This window comes from Hippopotamus amphibius, chromosome 6 (assembly GCF_030028045.1).
Source record: "Hippopotamus amphibius kiboko isolate mHipAmp2 chromosome 6, mHipAmp2.hap2, whole genome shotgun sequence".
Lineage (NCBI taxonomy): Eukaryota > Metazoa > Chordata > Mammalia > Artiodactyla > Hippopotamidae > Hippopotamus > Hippopotamus amphibius.
In genome coordinates, this window is record NC_080191.1 from 151,830,316 (window position 1) to 151,850,446 (window position 20,131).

Sequence of the window (20,131 nt, forward strand, 5' to 3'; positions counted from 1 at the left end):
ATGAGTCATTGTTAGAATTATATCATTACTGTTTTTTTGTGGGTAGTTAGGAGTCCCTTTGAAAATCTACAGAAAAGTATGGTCTCTCGTCTCAGAAATTACACTTGTACAAAAAAGTTTGCATACAGCTCCCGTAGACTTTACAGAATCTCCTGAACCCATTTATTCATTTAACAAACATTTATTGGGCACCCACTGTATGCCTGGTATAGTTACACAACCAAAAAAACCCAAAAACATAAAACCCAGCCACTAAATAAAGAAATAAAACAAAATTAAAATCTTACTTCTAAGAAACATACATACACGGTAGAACAAAACTGGCATAAGTCACGGAAATTTTTAAATTAGATTTATGCTCAAATTTTTCCCTAATATCAATCACTTTGGAATAAATTTGCATTTTCCAAGTTAGTATTAAAGAGCACAACTGACTGTGGTTGTATCCAGTGTACAGAGGAGAGATTTGGTCTGGGAATATACATTTGAGAGTTGTCCCAGATAAGATTTCTAAGGAATTGAATGCAGGTAGAGAACAGAAAGGGTTTAAGATTTCTGGGCACTTCTACTGAATACATTTAGAAATTGGGAAAAGAAGGGGAATCAGAGCAAGAGACTGAGAAGTAGACAAAGAGACAAACCAGGTGTGTGTGATATCCTGAAGCCAAGTGAATAAAAGCTTTCAAAGAGAAGGGAGGGATCCACTCTGTCCAATACTGAAACAGCTTAAGAAAAATGAGGACCAAGGATTGACTGCTGGATTTAGCAGTTTGGAGGTCATTGGTGATCTCAACAAAAAACAATTTCAGTAGAGTGGTATACAAAATAGTCTGATTAGAGGGGTTCACAAGAGAATGGGAAGTGATAAATGAAGGACAGACAATGGTAGATGGAAAGCGTGGAGCTGAGAATGGTTCGCATGTTTTTATTTTGATGAGAATGATCTGATGGAGAGTGGAGATTTGATTAAGAGGAGTGAAAGGAGAATTGCTGAAATGATTTCCTTGAATAGAGGCAGCATAAGACGGAGGGCTTTGCCTTAGTTATGAACACGGTCATCCACCCATAGAAATGTGAAGGAAGGCAGAGCGTTTGGCACATGGGTGAGTGGTGCCGGGAGCTCTTGGCAAGTCTCTTTAGATTGTAAAATCAATAAAATAGTTATTTGGAGAGGTGGTAGAGTGAATGAATTATGAAAATGGGATTAGTCTTGTGGGAAGCATTAAGCACGCAAAAGAAATATATTTTAAGTGAGATAATTCAACATAATTGTATACTTTTTTCCAGCTTTCAGCTGGGGATTCAGGCATAAAACAGGCAGAGTTGGATTTAATCAGAGGTAGGGCTTTGCTGGGAGAGGGTCAATTAACTAGATGAGGTAAGGAAAAACGAGAGTGTCTGCAAAGGAATACTCAGAGTGATGGACTGATATATCTAAACTGGGTATAGAATAAAGTGAGGATGCAAAGGGAATAAGGGTGAGCACAAAGAAAGGAGGATCAATAGACTTTACTTATTGGCCAAATCAAAGAATTAAGAAAAAATAAGCTGAAAAGACCAGCAAATAGGATTATTGAAAATTTGATCATATAATGAGTGCAAATATTTGGTAATGACAGTGTCCAGGCTGAGGTATGACCATGGAAGTATGGTAGCTGATCAACAGAGGAAAAGAGGCTACAGAAAAGAGAGGCCAGACTATGTCTATGTGGATATTGATATTGTCAAGAACTAAGACGGGAGTAATTCTTATAAGAGAGAGCGACTGAGCCAACAGCTAAAATCTTCAGAGAATGAGCAGTGACAGAGACACCTCATATTGTTCTTCTATGGCTAGTGGTAAAAAAAAAGGTGTGGGAGAAAGAGAAACTACTGTCTGAGAGGGCTGCAGTGGGAGCACTGTCAATAGGGGAGAGCCAGGTTTCAGTTAAGGCAAAAAGGTAAAGAAAACAGTCTGAAAATAGACCAGAGTAATAATCCTTTCTTTAACAGTTATATCTAAAGTATGTGAGTACGGGGGAGAAAACAAGACAAAATCAAACTGCAGTTATTCTACAATGATTTCCACTGCAGGCCAGACATGACAAAGTCTAGACGAACCTCTCCCCAAAATCCCAGGTTCTCAGTTGGATAAGCCAGAAGCATTTCGGCTTCTTGCTATTATATTGGACTGCTGCTTCTTCGCTTGTTGGTTATTTTTGAGTTCTGTTTCTTTTGATGTGGAACTCCTTGGGTCTCTCTGTCACTTTCACCCAGAAAGATGTGGCCAGACTTGAGATGTACCCATACTAAAAACAAAGCAAAGCAGAACAAAATGTAACCCCCCAAATATGCAAAAAGTATTCTTTTACCATGACCTGCATATAAATATTTGATCAAGGGGTTATTAACTTTACGCTATACATTTTTGGGTTTTAGCTATCATGATTCAAAATTATTTGAGTTATCTGTATTATAGTAAAAGGTTATTCAAATGTTTTCTAAATTGTAGGCAATTTGGTTTACCTGTTCTATTTTGACTACATTGGTTATAACCTTATGTTTAAAATAGAATAATGTGCTAATGTGTGAATAATGGACACGACTTATCAGCAACTAAATAAATATTTCAGTTTCAGTTTTAGCGACAATGCTGGATGATTTCATTAGCTAAACAGTGCTCCTGTACCATGTTAAATGAAACATATAATTTCACTGCTTAATACAAGCTTTAATTGTTGATATATTTTCTTATTTTGCTATGACAGTTAATGGTGATTAGTCTTAAGTTCTCAATTACAGTTTTAAAAAAATGACCTTCAAGGCTAACTATAAAATACTGTTTCTCCTTACTGCAGAGAGTTTAAGTATGAAGGTCTCTGAAACCCAATTGCATTTTCAACGGTGTAATTTTTACCCCTTGACAACCAGCCATCTTGTTTATTTATTACACTAGTTTACGGTAGCAGCAGACCATTCTCTATCGTTCTCACAACTGCTAGAAAGAAGGATAATTTACCAGTGAATAATTTGTTTGAGTTGATTTATTGGATGGTTCTTGAAAGCTCATTTTGACTGAGTGACCTTGGCTCTTAATATTTGGTCAATGCCAAGCACATAATAGTTAGAGAATGAATATTCGTGGTGCGTGGGGATATAGTGTAAATAGTGACTAAGATAACTGAGATGTTTTAGATGTATTTGTGACAAATAAAAGTATGTCCAGAAAATGCACATCCAAGGCAATGGTGCTAGTTTATGGGGGGCAAAGGGAGGTGTCAAGAATAAGTACAGTACCACCACAGCCTTGAACTCGGAAGCTGACTAAGGAGTGAGCATATAATGAACTAAGTTTACTGTTTCTCACTTTATCTACTTTTTAATGCAAAAATAGCACTTCAAAATAATTAAAAACTATATAATTCTGATGCTTTTTATTTAATATCCGCTATTTTTCTCTGCCAGAATTCTGGGTGTTAATTATTTAGCAAGATTGTAAAAACTACAAATGACCAAATAAAGTAAAAGTCATTTTCATTTGATGCGGCTATGTACACATTTATTTAATTCAAGCCAGACCCAGCAGGAAATATAATTTCGAACTGTGTGGCTTGTTGCCACCTCCTGGTTGTCTCACTAAATGTAAAATGGCTGTTGGCAGCATTTCCCCCTGTTCTTTGAAAAACGGACAATGCTGATTTGATCTGACTTTTTTTTCTTTTTTTCTTAGCTTTGATAATTCATTAGCGTCAATCACTTCATTTTAGGAGGAGGGATATTATTTCAAGGTGATGATGCCACTGAGGCAAGCACAGTGATTTCTCCTAGATTTGAAGTTTCATATTTTCAAGTGTCACTTTGGTTTTTTTCTATAATCACAAGTGATTAGGACCATCTAATGTCTTTTTTTTTCCTTTCTGAGTAATATAAAGTGAATTTCCCAATTTGCAAAATTAAGTGTGTGCTTTATAAATTGCATGAGTCTAGTCCTCAGCCCATCTGTCTCCAGTCTTGGTTTTAAAGACCACCAATTCAACTCTGGACTGGCCAGTAGATAGTAAAGGATGGGTACCCTGGGTACCTCACCCTGTGCTCTCCCTGAGAAATCTAAAGCAGATTATCTAAAATCCAAACAGTTCTAGGGAAAGATTTTGTTCCCATGAGAATTCTGAACCATGCTAGCTTTCTAGTGGTCTGAACTAGCATTTCTGGAACTGATTCTTTTGTGTGACAAGAACTTAAACTCAGAAGCATTCTCTGAGAAGTGTCTTACCTCGCTTGCCAAAATTGATGGAGAAATTTGATAACAAATTAGCCATTCATTGGGTGCAAATTCCTAAAAATATGTTGTTTTAATCCCCACTGTATTTTTGTATGGATTCTGACTACATAACTATATTAAAGATTGTATTTCACTTATTGATATTCCACACCGCATCCAAAAAAAGGATTTGAGGCAGCTGGGTCTACAGCAAATCTGATTGTCTCCATAATATCAGTGTTTGTCTACTGGAACTAGTTTTTCTTTCTCCCCATTTCTCTTTGAACTCTTACTTTTATTATATAATGTTCCTTAATTATTATCCTAAGCACAGTGTCCCTTTGCGTTCCTCAGAGTTATACTTTCTTTACTTTCTTTACAACTTTCCTTTGTGGTCATCGTTTTCTTCCCTGCTTTGAGCACTTCATCCAAATCTGTTTAAAGTTTTCTTTTCACTGTCTGCATTTCACATGTCACTAATTGACTGAAATATGTTAATGACATCACTTTTCTTAGTCTCTCATCATAATGCTCTATTGTATTGTGAGTTTTTTTCCCTAAGTGTAGTTTTAGGATAAAACCCTGTGCCCATGTCAGGATAGCACTACAATCCATGGCGCTATGAGGGTTCCCTCACTGGCAACACTTACAAAGTCACTTTTTTTAACAAAGATACTTTTAATCATGGCTTGTAATGGAACATAAAGTACCCTTGCCCTCATGTTGATTAATTGTACTAAAGCCTTTTCTTTTCCAGTTTCTTGGTTTAGCCAAGCCATAATTAAACTCACACGTGTTATTAAATATGAAACTCCAACTTTCTGCCTCAGGAATAGTGATAAAAAATAACCCACATGTTAATTCAATTCACTCGAGAAAGCTTGTGCTCACTCTTCCAAAGCAGCCAATAGCCAGATCATGTAGTTCCAAACATAATACAGTGGCAGCATCTGTGAGCCATAAAAAGAGCCCCTGGTTCAATTTCTGAGCTAGGCAGACAGACATTGTTGGGAGAACCTATTCTATGCAATATATTGAAAGTCTTTCTAGATTTCCATCGGCCTTGGCTACCTGGGTCATTGGATAATACTTAGAATGCAAGATAATCTTTAAATGTGTTGCCTTTGTTTTTAAAAGTGGCCAACCTGATTCTTCTAAACATGCCACTTCGGCATCTTTGTAAAAAAGGATGTCTATGTATTCAGACATTCATTTTTAAAATAATAGCCTTTTATTTATGCATTGTAGAATCACTATTAGATTATTTGAGTATCGGCAGTACACTAGCTCCCACAATTCTCTACCTGCATTTTTGTTTGTTTAACTTCTTTAAATAACCAGCTGAGATGATTCATTGTGATTCATACTAAAGAAGGCAGCATGAAGAATAGAAAATGTAGGATAATAAAGGATTGTTGTTTCCCCTGGCTGAAATTATATTGGCAATTTCTTTTCTTCTCTTTAGTGATGCCACAAGATATTTTTAAAATGACATTAAGTAACATACATTTTCCCTCCAAAATAATCTTCTACTCTGCTTTTAACTGCTGTGTTATGCAGAACATAAATCATACTTTTTCTTGTCACTATAAATCAGTGAAGTCTAAGCTGTGATTGTGCAATTGTTGGCACCTTTAAAACCGTGATAAGCTCATCCATAGAAGAAGAGATACTGTGAAATACTATTAAAGTAAAAGGCTATGTTTGTTTGATATAAAAATATAGTTTTAGAGTATGACCAGTATATTTTACTCTTAATTTAAAATGAAATTGAGTGGGCTTTTAAAAATACAGCCACAAAACAGAACCAAAAGATAGAAATAAACTAAAATATTTTGAAGTATAAAACTTTGAAGAGAGGCCACAATAGTAGGCAGTAAAATCATTATTTAAAATAAGACAGTTCTAAATTTGTTCAGGAGATTGTAGAACAGACATAATACACATGGGTTTCTGAGCGGAAACTCATCAAGATATGAAGCGCCTCAGGATAGGAGATAGTTTGTACAGGTCCCAGACCCTGGCAGGTTAGAACATGTGTAGGTTCAGGGGTGTAGTCAGCATTGTAGTTATTGATCGTACCCAGAAGCCTTAGAGGTCTTGTGGATAGGACGTGTATTACATAACTTGGAGCGTCTGATCTACTGTTGGAAGGTGTTTTAGGATCCTATATCAAGGGTCCTCAAGAGGAACACGTTTTCTGGGAAGCACTTCGCCACTTTAGAGGTCACTCCCCAAACCCCAGGCAATGTGCTAAGTGCTTTACATTCATTGTGACATTTAACCTTACTCTAACCCCATGAGCTGAGCTGAGATTAAGACCAATTTAGAGATTAAGAAATGGCCTCAGAAGGGGTTTGAATCTTACTTGGGTGTATACATTTAAGTGGGAGATTTAAGGCTTGAATATGTCTGTCAGCTCCCCACCCCTGCCTTCTGATTGAGAATAGCTCAGGGTGATGGTTGGCTAGAAGGCAGGAGATTCTCTGAGTAGTAGGGATCTGTTTCCTCCAGTGCATTTTAGAGCTTCTCCTGAATTGGCTTGCCTAGATCTCAATTTCCATCTCCATGTCCACTGACTGGTAATTCCTTCTTCCTTCCCACCTCCCTTTTTTCTCTTCACTTAATATTATTACTGCATATAATATCCAGCTCTGTCCTTTCTATAGCAAGCTAGAAAAATGGAAGGGTTTAAGTTAGAGGTGGATTCATCCACTAGAAGGACAAGGACTGAGGGAAAGGAAGGGAAGACTAATCAATATTGTTTCCAGATGGAGCACCCTACCTCAACTGCTTTAATATACATAAGTTCCAGAACATTAAAGAATTCTGCTAGAGATGCCCTTAATTTCTGTGTAGTTCTATGATCTCTCAAGTTTCACTTCTTCCCTCGGATCTAATTAGAATATTGGTATACACAATGATCTCTTCCTTCATCCTCATGAGCATTTATTTCACTTCATACTTATTTATTCACTGTTTTTGGATTATTTCTAACTAGATTAGGAACTTATTAGGACTAGAGATTCCATCTTATATGTTTTACAGAACCAGTACTTAACAACACACAAAATAAGGCTCAATAAGTATTCACGGAAAAAACATTTGTATTTTGCGTTGAGATGGAGAAATACGCAAACTGTTTTTGTTTGAAATTTAGAAGTACATTTCAATTGTCTCCTGAATAATATATCAAGATAATTTCACTAGGTAGTCTCAATAATTTTGTATTATATTAAGGTCGATATTTAATATTTATCACAAAATATTATGTTCTGCCATGCTATAAAAAATTACTAATGGAGCAAAGATGTAAAAGTATCATTTTTAAAGATTGGTTGTCTAATTTTTTTTTGTTAAAGTATAGTTGATTTACAGTGTCATGTTATTTACTGCTAAATGTCAGAGTGACTCAGTTATACATATATATATATATATATATACATTCTTTTTCATATTCTTTTCCATTATGGTTTATCATAGGATATTAAATATTGTTCCCTGTGCTATATAGTAGGACCTTGTTGTTTATCCATCCTATATATACCAGTTTGCATCTGCTAATCCCAAACTCCCAATCCATCCCTCTGCCACCCCCTCCCACTTGGCAACCACTAGTCTATTCTCTATGCCCATGATTCTGTTTCTGTTTCATAGATAGGTTCATTTGTGTAATATTTTAGATTCCATATATGTGATATCATATGGTATTTGTCTTTCTCTGTCTGACTTCACTTAGAATGATAACCTCTAGTTGCATCTATGTTGCTGCAAATAGCATTATTTCATTCTTTTTTTATGGCTGAGTAGTATTCCGTTGTATATATGTACCACATCTTCTTTATCCATTCTTCTGTCCATGGACATTTAAATTGGCTATTGTGAATAGTGCTGCTGTGAACATAGGGGTACACGTATCTTTTTGAATTATAGTTTTCTCTGGGTTTATGCCCAGGAGTGGGATTGCTGGACAATATGGTAATTCTATTTTTAGTTTTCTGAGGAACCTCCATACTGTTTTCCACAGTGGCTGCACCAACTTACATTCCCATCAACAATGTAAGGAGGGTTCCTTTTTCTCCACACCCTCTCCAGCATTTGTTATTTGAAGACATTTTAATGATGACCATTCTGACTAGCGTGAGGTGGTACCTCATAGTAGTTTTGATTTGCATAGTAGTTTTGATTTGCATTTCTCTGATAATTAGTGATGTTGAACACCTTTTCATGTGCCTCTTGGCCATCTGTATTTCATCTTTGGACAAATGTTTATTTAAGTCTTCTGCCCATTTTTCTATTGGGTTGTTTTTTGTTGTTGTTGAGTTGTAAGTATACAAGAACTGTTTGTATATTCTGAAAATTGAAATCACATCATTTGCAAATATTGTCTCCCATTTCATAGGATGTCTTTTCATTTTGTTTATGGTTTCCTTCATTGTGCAAAAGCTTATAAGTTTGATTAGGTCTTATTTGTTCATTTTTATTTATATTTGTATTTTTTTGGGAGACTGACTTAAGAAAACATTGGTAAGATTTATGTTGGAGAATGTTTTGCCTATGTTCTCTTCTAGAAGTTTTATGATGTTATGTTTTATATTGAAGTAGTGAAGCGATTTTGAGTTTATTTTTTTGTGTGGTGAGAGAGTGTATTCTAACTTCACTGATTTACATGTGGCTGTCCAGGTTTTCCAACACCACTTGCTGAAAAGACTGTCTTTTCCCCATTGTACAACATATTCTAGTCTCTTTTGTCAAAGATTAATTGACTGTAGTTGTGTGGGTTTATTTCTGGGCTCTCTATTCTGTTCCATTGATCCATATGTCTGTTTTTGTGCCAATACCATGCTGTTTTGATTACAGTAGCTTTGTAGTATTGTCTGAAATCTAGGAGGGTTATGCCTCCTGCTTCATTCTTTTCCCTCAAGTTTGCTTTAAAAATTCTGGGCCTTTTAAGTTTCCATATGAATCTTAGGATTATTTTTTCTAGTTCTGTGAAAATGTCATGGATAATTTGATAGGCATCATGTTAAATCTGTAGATTGCATTGGGTAGTATGGCCATTTTAACAAAATTAATTCTTCCAAACCAAGAGCATAGGATACCTTTCCATTTGTTTGAAACATCTTCAATTTCCTTTATTAATGTTTTATAGTTCTTAGCATGTAAGTCTTTCACCTCCTTGGTCAGGTTTATTCCTAAGTATTTTATTTTGGGGGTTGTGACTTTAAAAGGTATTGGGCTTTTTTGTTTTGCTTTGTTTTGTTTTACATTCCCTTTCTGATATTTCATTGTTGGTGTAAAGAAATACAACTGATTTCTGTATGTTAATCTTGTATCCTGCTACCTTGCTTAATTTGTTGACCACCTCTAGTAGTTTTTGTGTGGAGTCTTTAGGGTTTTCTATATGTAGTATCATATCATCTGCATATAGTGACAATTTTACCTCTTCCCTTCCAATTTGGATACCTTTTATTTCTTTTCTTTCTTTTCTTTTTCTTTTTTTTTCTTTTTTTTTTTTTTTGGATTGCTGTGACTAGAACTCCAGTACTATATTGAATAGAAGAGGTGAGAGTGTGCATCTTTTTCTTGTTCCAGATTTTAGCAGGAAGGCTTTCAGCTTTTCACCATTGAGTATTATATTGGGTGTGAGTTTGTCATGAGTAGCTTTTACTGTCTTGAGATATATTCCCTCTATACCCACATTGGAAGAATTTTTATCATGAATGGATGTTGAATTTTGTCAAAGGCTTTTTCTGTGTCTATTGAGATGATCATGTGGTTTTTGTCTTTTGCTTATGTGGTGTATGACTGATTCGTATATGTTGAATCTTCCTTGTGAACTTGGTATGAATCCCACTTCGTCTTGGTATATGATCTTTTCTATGTGTTGTTGGATTTCATTTGCTAATATTTTATTGAGAATTTTTACATCTATATTCATCAAAGATATTGGCCTGTAATTTTCTTTTTTGGTGGTGTCTTTTGTCTGGTTTTGGTATCAGGGTGATGGTGGCTCCATAGAATGTCTTTGGGAGTGTTTCCCCCTCTTTAATTTTTTGGAAGAATTTGAGAAGGATAGTCTTTAAATTACAGATTCTATTTCACTTCTAGTGATCAGTTTGTTCAAATTATCTATTTATTCTTAATTCAATTCTGGCAGCCTATATGTTTCTGGAAATTTGTCCATTTCTTCTAGGTTGTTGAATTTGTTGACATATAATTGTTCATAGTATTCCCTTATGGTTTTTTGTATTTCTGTGGTATCAGTTATTATGTCTTCTTTTTCATTTCTTATTTTATTTGGGTTCTCTCTTTTCTTCTTGGTGAGCCTGGCCAGACACTTGTCAATCTTGTTTATCCTTTCAAAGAACCCACTCTTGGTTTTATTGATTTTTTTCTATTTTTTAAATCTCTGTTTTATTTATTTCCTCTCTGATCTTTATTATTTCCTTCCTTCTTCTGACTTTTGGTTTTGTTTGTTCTTTTTCTAATTCTTTTAAGTAGTAGGTTAGGCTGGGTTTTTTTTGGAGAGTTTTCCTGCTTTTTGAGGAAGGCCTGTATCACTATGAACTTCCCTCTAAGAACTCTTTTTGCTTCATCCCATACATTTTGTATGGTTGTGTTTTCTTTGTCATTTGTCTCAAGATTTTTGAATTTCCTCTTTGATTTCATCATTGACTCAGTTTTTTAGCAGCATGTTATTTAGCCTCCATGTAGTTTTTTTCTCATTTCTTTTTCTGTGGTTAATTTCTAGCTTTATGCTATTGTAGTCAGAAAGGATGCTTGAGATAATTTCTGTACTATCAGATTTATTGAGGCTTGTTTTGTGCCCTAGTATGTGATCAATCCTAGAGAATATTCCATGTGAACTTGAAAAGAATGTGTATTCTGGGTTTTTTGGATGTAATGTCCTGAAAATATCAATTAAGTCTAACTGTTCTATTGTGTCATTTATGATCTCTTTTGCCTTATTGATTCTCTTTCTCAAAGATCTGTCCATTGATGTGAGTGAGGTATTAAAGTCTCCTACTATTATTGCATTCCTGTCAATTTCTCCCTTTATGTTGGTTAGTATGTATTTTATGTATTTGGGTGTTCCTATATTAGATGAGTGTAAAATTCTCTTCTTGTATTGATCCTTCTATCATTATACAGTGTCCTTTTTTATCTTTCTTTATGGCCTTTGTTTTAAAGTCTATTTTGTCTGATATGAGTATTGTGACCCCTGTTTTCATGTCATTTCCATTTGCATGAAATATTTTTTCCATCTCCTCACTTTCAATCTATGTGTGTCTTTTGCCCTAAAGTGGGTCTCTTGCAGGCAGCATATTGTAGACTCTTGTTTTTTTAATCCACTCTGCCACTCTGGGTCTTTTGATTAGAGCATCTAGTCCATTGACATTTACAGTAGTTATTGACAGATATGTATTTATTGGCATTTTAAACATTGTTTCCCATTGATTTTACATTTATTCTTTGTCCCTTCCTTTTCTGTTTCCCTTTTGTCATTTAATGATTTTCTTTTGCATTATACTTATGTTCTCTTCTTTTTGGTTTTAGTGAATCTATTGCATGTTCATTGTGGTTATCATCACTTTCACAGAAAACTTTTTGGTTCTTTTTTAATCTGCATACTGGCTTATTTAAGTGATTTATTTTCCAATTGTAATTTTCTTTTTCCTATAGATTCTTACTTTCTATTTAGAGAAAGACCTTTCAATATTTCCTTTAGGATAGGTTTAGTATAGCTGTATTCTTTTAGTCTTTGCTTGTCTGAGAAATTTTTTATCTTTCCTTCTATTCTAAATGATAATCTTGCTGGGTAGAGTATCCTAGGTTGCAAATTTTTCCATTTCAGGACTTTGAATATATCTTGCCACTCCCCTCTGGCCTGCAACATTTCTGAGGAGAAATCAGCTGATAGCCTTATGGGGGTTCCCTTGTAATTAACTCTTTTTCTCTTGCTGCCTTTAGAATCCTCTAACTTCTGCCATTTTTATTATAATGTGTCTTGGTGTAGGTCTGTTTAGGTTTATCTTGTTTGGGTCCCTCTGTGCTTCCTGTACCTGGATATCTGTGTCCTTCTTTAGATTTGGGAAGTTTTTAGCCATAATTTCTTTAAATACATTTTTGATCCCCTTTTCTCTTCCCCTTCTGGAATCCCTATTATGCTTAGATTGGTATGCTTTATATTATCCCATAGGTCTCTTATATTGCTTTATTATTCATTTGGATTTCTGTCTTTTGTCCTGATTGGGTGACTTCCATTATTCTATCTTCCAGGTCACTTACTCATTCTTCTGCATTATTTCTTCTACTATTCATTGCATCTAGCTCAGCTTTCATCTCTACAAATGAATTTTCTAATTTTTCTTGTTTCCTCTTTATAGTTTCTAATTCCTTTTTACAATACTCTGCATTTTTCTTGATAGCCCTTCTTGATTCCTTCAGTATTTTCATTTTCCCCTTCTTGAATTTGGTGTTTATTAGACTGTAGAGGTCTGTTTCATTGTTTGTTCTTTCAGGGGAATTCTCTTCATCTTTTAACTGGGAGTGGTTCCTCTGTTTCTTCATTGTACTTATATTTCTCTTATTCTGTGAGTTTAGGAGAAACAATTATCTACTGTGGTCTTGGAGGGCTATTTATGTGTGGAGGCATCCCTGTGTAACTTGTGTGGGTTTAGTACATTTGGTGCAAGGGCTGTTTTTAGTATGGATGACTGTCGCCTCTTTCCTCAGCATGTGCTGGGCATTATCCCCTTATAGGGGGGTGTGCAGATGCAGTGGCTGGTGCCCAGTCCTGGGGTTCTCAATGGAGGCAGCAGTAGTGGTTCAGGCACACCCCCAGAGCATGTGATGGGGGTGGAGGCAGCGCATGACCAATCCTGGGGTTCAGGAGGGAGGCACCAGTGGCCTGTGACCACCCCTGGCATCCAGGTTGGTAGTGATGGCAGCTCACAATCACCCCTGGAGACCATGCAGGCACAGGTGAAAAGGGTACAATCTCTTCCCTGACCTTCCCATGCCTCCCAAACTTGCAGCTGACCTATAAGATGGCCCAGGCTTCCTCCAAGTACACCCTCAGCTGTGGTTGCACTAGATTCCAGCTCCCCCCACCCCACCCAGTCTGTCTCCACACAACCAACCTCAGTTCTCTCCTCAGTTCTGATCTCCAAAGCCCAAGTTCCAGCACTCAGCCCCTGCCAGCACTGATGGACATGCATGTTAGGCTGGGGAGTGCAGGGTGGCAGCACTGACCATTTGTGCAGTTCTTCTTCTGCTCTGACTGCCCTAAACAGGCTGCTGCACTCTCCTCCAAGGCTTTGAAGCTCCCCTTCTGTCCCAGCTGATGTTCCCTGCCAGTGAGGGAGCTTCTCCAGTTGCAGGAACCTTTCCTCTTTCACAGCTCTCTCCCAGGGGTGCAGGTCCAGACCCAATTCCTTTCTACCTTTCTTTCTTTTTCTTTTTCTTCCTACCCAATTACATGGAGATTTTCTTACCCTTTTAGCAGTCTGAGGTCTTCTGTCAGGGTTCAGTAGATATTCTGTGAGAATCATTCCACATGTAGATGTATTTTTGATGTATTTGTGAGAGAAGGTGAGCTTCATGTCCTACTACTCTGCCATCTTGGTTGCTCCCTAGTTCTTTTACCCTTTATCTCTTTTCTTGTTCTTCAGAGGTTTGAAATGCCAGCCCATGGGAAGAAAAACTGGCTCCAGATTCACAGGCACTGCAAAATAACATTGGGAATCCTTATTAAAGTGCATATGGGGAGAATTATGATACATTTGTAGGGAGGGATGGCATGAGCTGCGGGAAGTGATAAGAATTAATGTCTCTGAGAATAAAATCATTAGTAAAGCTGTTACAGTATTTTGTGCATGCCTTAAGCGAGGTGGTACTAATTTGTGTTTGTGTACTCTGATAATAGTAACTTGTGTTTATATAGTGATTTCAGTGCTTAGAAAGTAGAGTGACCATTTTCCCAAAGGAAGCTGAGGCATATCAGTATTAAGCAATCTGTCCAAGTCCACATTGATAGTAATTAAACCAGGCTCTTACATTTTTTGATCCCAAGTCCTTGGTCTTTAGACTCCATGTACTACATATAACTTCAAGATAATTGTATTTATCCTCTCTGAGAGAAATCCCTAGCTCCCAGTTCATTTTCTTTGGTCAAACGGACTTATTACTTATCAAACCTTAACTATTAAGAGCCTCAGTTAGTTCTCTGTTCTCTGACATTCACTGTGCCTTAAATGAAGCTTTATATAGTCTTAGTTTGAGGAGGGGGTTTATTGGTAGGACATATTTTAATTCTGTTTAAACTTAAACTACCATTACCCTAAAATAGCTGCTGCTTCTTAATTTTTTCCTTTTGATTGCAACTATTATTGATATTTAGCAAGAGAACAAAGGCAATAACATTTTTTGATGCTCACCATGCACTAAATATCTTCCTGAGTGAGTTTGTAGGCATAATTTAATATAATAATGCATCTCAAACAAGACATTATCTTATAATTCAATGTATACTCAAAAGATGTTTAGTAACTGACTACCGTATATCAGGTATTATGCTTGGATATGAAGATGCAAAGAGAGAGAAAACATTTGCTGATTGTGTGGGTTCTTTTTGGTCAAGGAAAGGAGGAACAATGTAGATAAGGCTAAAAATATTGCAGATGCCATAATGCTATGATCACAGTACATAATTCACATATTCATACATTAAATGACTTGCCAGGCACAGTTTTAGGTGCTGGGGAAATGGCAGTGAATGAAACAAACAAAAATCTCTTCCCTCACAGAGCTGACATTCTAGTAGTTATCCTAAGGATCACAAAGGGATAGTCATTTGGGGTCACAGAAATGGCTACTAGGAACCTTTGGAACATCAGTTAAATATCAAAAAGATTGAGCGAACATTGGAAGTAAAGCTATTTTTCAGTCTGTAACCTCATATCCTTGAAGTAATGCATAGGGTATGCTGTGGTGGCAGGTTTCCACTATCAGGGTCCTTTCTAGAACAAGCCAGTTCCTAAAGCTGTCAATTTTCTCCACCAGCACCATCATGAAAGATAAATTCATTTAAAGCTAAATAAGGTAGAATGGTACAATTTGTCTCACTTGGTTCAGTGGTAATGTCTTCAATTCTGTAGTGTATGTTAGATCAGAAGAGATTTTTCTTTCTTAAATGGAAGACTCTTAAGGATGTCAAACTTGTTTTTTCTCTTATTCAGTCTTTCAATTCTAGTATAACCCAAATGTGCCTTATCCATCTTATTCTATCCTTGTGCAAATAGATATTTTCTATAAGTTTTCCATATATTAAAATTATAATTTAGGATAAACCATATCTTCATAAAATGCCATTATTATTATTGTTAAGAGGCTAGATTTTTCTCAATGAGCAAAAATATCTCCTCTTGCATCCTCAAGTTTTGGTGTGAAATCAAACAAGGTTATTAATGAATGTGGAACACACTTGAAAAACATCAAAATGCCAAAACCCTGTTAACTCCTACAATTGATTTTATTTATATTGTTAATTTCAGTGAACAGAGAGCTAGCTACAAAGAAGGCTCTCTCTTTGTAGCCCTTATAAAAACCATATTTCTTTACACAGTTTTCATTTTTTATTGGTTTTTCTAAAAAAACTATTGAATTTACTTTGTTTATTCAATAAACAATTATTGAGTGTCAGAACTATGCTGAGCTATAATGAAATTGACATATAAAATCATCCCCATAAAATGAAGGTGAGAGAAAATAAAGATCTATATTAAGGATTGGTAATTCTATGACAGATATTTTATACCACAGTTATAATTCTAATCTAGTTTTCATATTTTTAGCACATAACCTCTCTATGATGCTTCTTAAACTTTAAGATGTAAGGAATAATCTGAGTAGTATGTTGAAATTGTGATTCCTGGGCCATAGAGAAATTCAGCAGGTTTGGGAATCTGTGTTTTCATAAGGACCAGGTGTCTGGGGAGCTGGTGACCCTTAGACTTCACTTGGAGAGAGAGTTCCTTTGTGAACTTTCTCTTTTGCTGAGACTTCCCCAAGTGAAGGTCCCATAAAGTCTCTTTCCAATCTTCCACCTGCTTATCTCAGTGCCATGCTCTCAGGGTTGCCAGATGAGATTTACCAGGTCCATGCTCATCTCACTACCTTGACGTGAAGTAATCCTCCATAGTACAGCACTGACCTTGTTGGAGTCAGTTGTATCTAGTCTGGGAATGACACCACTGACTGTTGCCTCACCCAAAGATAGCCTCTAGTGGTGAGACTATCTGGAAGAAGATGATGATGGAAGGCCCCCTCAAGGTATGATAAAAGAATGCTTTTTAAACAAGTTTAAACACCAGCTAGGAACTGCCTACCTGTAGGGGAGTACTTTACAAGCATTAATCATTTAACTCATTAACAAATTTATAAAGCAGGTGCTATTATAATGTTCATTTCACAGATGAAGACACTGAGGCTCAGGAACTTGCCTAACATCACACAGCTAGTAAGTGGTAGAGCAGGGATTTGAACTCAAGTGGTCTGGCTCCAGGATCTGGCAGCTGTAATTACTATCCAATGCAAACTTTTCCCTTTGTCAAAGGAACATCCTGTGGTCTTTTTGCTAAAACCATTCATATCAGAATGACTTCCAGTAAGTTACACAGACAACTGGGGAAAAAATAGCTGGAAAACAAAACAATACAAACATTACATAGGATAGGTTTTAGTGTATTTTCAAATCAAAGTATTTCAACTTCAAATTACAGGAACAAAGTCTATCAAAGCAAAAAGAGCCCAGTGGACACGCAACAACATAGGGTAACATATCTCATGTTCTCAGAAAGGAAGATAACAATTCCTTTTACAATTTTTTTTCCTGAAATGTAGGATACTCCATTAAGAGAGCATGAATTTTTGAGTCAGAAGGCTCAGGCTTCTAATTCTTACTTGTCATTTACTTGTTTGATGATCTGTGGCAGTTTGCTTACCTTAATTAATTCTCAGCTTCTATGAAATAAACATGCCAAAACAAGGTTTGGTGAATATTAAATAATTGTGTGGAGGGCTTCACAGCGTCAGGAACATTGCAGTCTCTCAACAATCAGTTTCTACTTACTGGTATTATTATTAGCAGTAATTAGTAGTAGTAGTAGTAGTAGTAATAATAATAAATTTAATACTCTTAGTAGCCTGTGTTTAGCCAGAATATTTTTGGTGGAAAGACTATAAAAGTTCAATTGATGGTGAATCTTCCTTTTGACATCATGATTACAAAGTGTTTATTTTGTACCTTTGAGATTGTCTCTTCTGAGATTGGCCCATTTATCTTTACCAGGTGATCAACCCAACACCCCCCAACTGCTAGTGCTGGGCTCACGCCTGCGGGACAGTGCTGAACTCTTTCAGTCAGATGAGATGCGTCCTGCTAATGACCCCAAAGAAAGAGCTCCCATCCGTGTGCGGATGCTGAATGACGTTCTCCAAGGCATGGAGAAGAGCTTCCTGGTACAGCATGCACCACCAGGGTTTTACAGGTAGGACGTGTGCTCACAATTGGTACTTTATGCCTTTCAATTAAATATTTAACTTTCAGAATATGTACCTTCTGTGAATATAACACTTTTTTTTTTAACATGAAGCAGTTATTATATCTACAATTTGAGGACCATCTCTTCCCCCAAGCAAAGCTCAACTGCATAGAGAATAAAGAAAACTTTATTTTTCTTTATATCTGTAGATAATATCTGTAGATATAGATGTTATCTATATCTATATGATACTTTTTAGCAGTATCACATAGAACATGACTGAGAATTTTTTTTTACATTAGTGTCAACATGAATCAAATGTGATACTGCTACTGGAAAACCAAATGAAGGTTGTATTGGGAGAAATAAACGTTCTTGAATGAATCAGGAGATGAGCCTATGTTATTGTCCTAGTAAGTCAGCTTCTAGAGCATCATATTTAATTCTAGAAACTACATTTTAAGAGGGGATTAAATATGTTTAATATTCAGGGGAGAGTGGAATTTACAGGAATCTTGGAACAACCAGGGGATTATACATATTTGATTACAGAGTCATAATAGAGTGATTTCTGAAAACATTTTAACAATTTTAACAAATATTTTAATAAAACAATTTTCATATAGATGAGGGACTCAATTTAGGCTCTTAGAAGATGATACAAATACATACTAGTTTTTGAGGTTCCAGAAATAGTAGAAATTAAACAAAGAGGGAAAGTAGAGTTTAAAAGATTATAACATGTTTAAAAAATGTTTTAATAGGTAACATTTATTGACTACTTAATGTGTCTCAGAAACTATGTTAAACACTTTATACCCATTAATTAATTTAATTCTGGCAAAAGGGCCAATGGATTAGGTACTCTTGGTGTCCCCATTTTATAGATGGAGAAACTGGGATCCAAAAGGCTAAATTACTTGCCAAATTAGTAGAGCAGACTTCAGAGAATGTCCTGTCTCCCACTTTACTAAAAATGTTTTTTTCATTTTATTTATTTTGGAGTAAAATTGATTGACAATGTGCTGGTTTCAAGTGTACACCAAAGTGATTCAGTTATACGTATACATGTACCTATTCTTTTTCAAATTATTTTCCCACTTAGGTTATTACAGAGTATTGAGCAGCATTCCCTGTGCTATACAGTAGGTTCTTGTTGGTTCTCTCTTTAAATGTGGTAGTGTGTACATGTCAGTCCAAAACTCCCAATCTATCCCTCCCCTGACCCTTCACCCCTGATAACCACAAGTTTGTTCTCTAAGTCTGTGAGTCTGTTTGTTTTGTAAATAAGTACATTTGTATCTTTTTTTTTAGATTCCACATATAAGTGATATCATATGATATTTGTCTTTCTCTGACTTACTTCACTTCGTATGATAATTTCCATGTCCATCCATGTTGCTACAAATGACATTATGTCATTCTTTTTAATGGCTGAGTAATAATCCATGCACCACATCTTCTTTATCCATTGCTCTGTTGAAGGACATTTAGATTGTTCTTATGTCTTGGCTATTGTGAACAGTGCTGCTATGAACATAGGGGTGCATGTATCTCTTTGAATTATAATTTTGTCTGGGTATATGCAAAGGAATAGGATTGCTGGATCATAAGCTAGCTCTATTTTTAGCTTCATAAGGAACTTCCTTACTGTTCTCTGTATTGGCTATACCGATTCACATTCTCACCAACAGGGTAGGAGGGTTCCCTTTTCTCCACACCCTCTCCAGCATGTATTGTTTGTAGACTTTTTGATAATGGCCATTCTGACTGATGTGAGGTGATATCTCATTGTAGTTTTGATTTGCCTTTCTCTACTAAATAATTGGTGATGTTGAGCATCTTTTCATGTGCTTCTTGGCCACCTTTATGTGTTTTTTTGGAGAAATGCTTATTTAGGTCTTCTGCCCATTTTCTGATTGGGTGTTTTTTTTTTTTTTTTTTTGATATTGAGCTGCATAAGCTGTTTGTAAATCTTGGAGATTAATCCCTTATCAGTCACATTTTCTTCCAATTGGTGGATTGATTTTTTGTTTTATTTATGGTTTCCTGTGCTGTGCAAAAACTTTTAAGTTTAAATAGGTCCCATTTATTTATTTTTGTTTTAATTTCAATTACTCTAGGAGGTGGATCAAAAAAGGGCTTGCTGTGATTTATGTCAAAGAGTGTTCAGCCTATGTTTCCCTCTAAGAGTTTATAGTATCCAGTCTTACATTTAGGTCTTTAATCCATTTTGAGTTTATTTTTGTGTAGGATGTTAGGGACTGCTCTAATTTCATTCTTTTACATGTAGCTGCACAGTTTTCCCAGCACCACTTATGGAAGAGACTGTCTTTTCTTTTCA

At 35.9% G+C, this 20,131-nt stretch overlaps 1 protein-coding gene across 3 annotated transcripts in view; it reads left to right on the plus strand.

The window, feature by feature from the left end:
* NAALADL2 (N-acetylated alpha-linked acidic dipeptidase like 2) overlaps positions 1-20,131 on the plus strand; it is a 1,304,194-nt gene that overhangs the window by 1,221,727 nt on the left and 62,336 nt on the right. For all 3 annotated transcript variants that reach the window (XM_057737701.1, XM_057737703.1, XM_057737702.1), the window contains one exon: positions 17,595-17,793. In XM_057737701.1, coding sequence (XP_057593684.1) covers positions 17,595-17,793 — 199 coding nt within the window. The remainder of the gene's footprint in view (positions 1-17,594; positions 17,794-20,131) is intronic.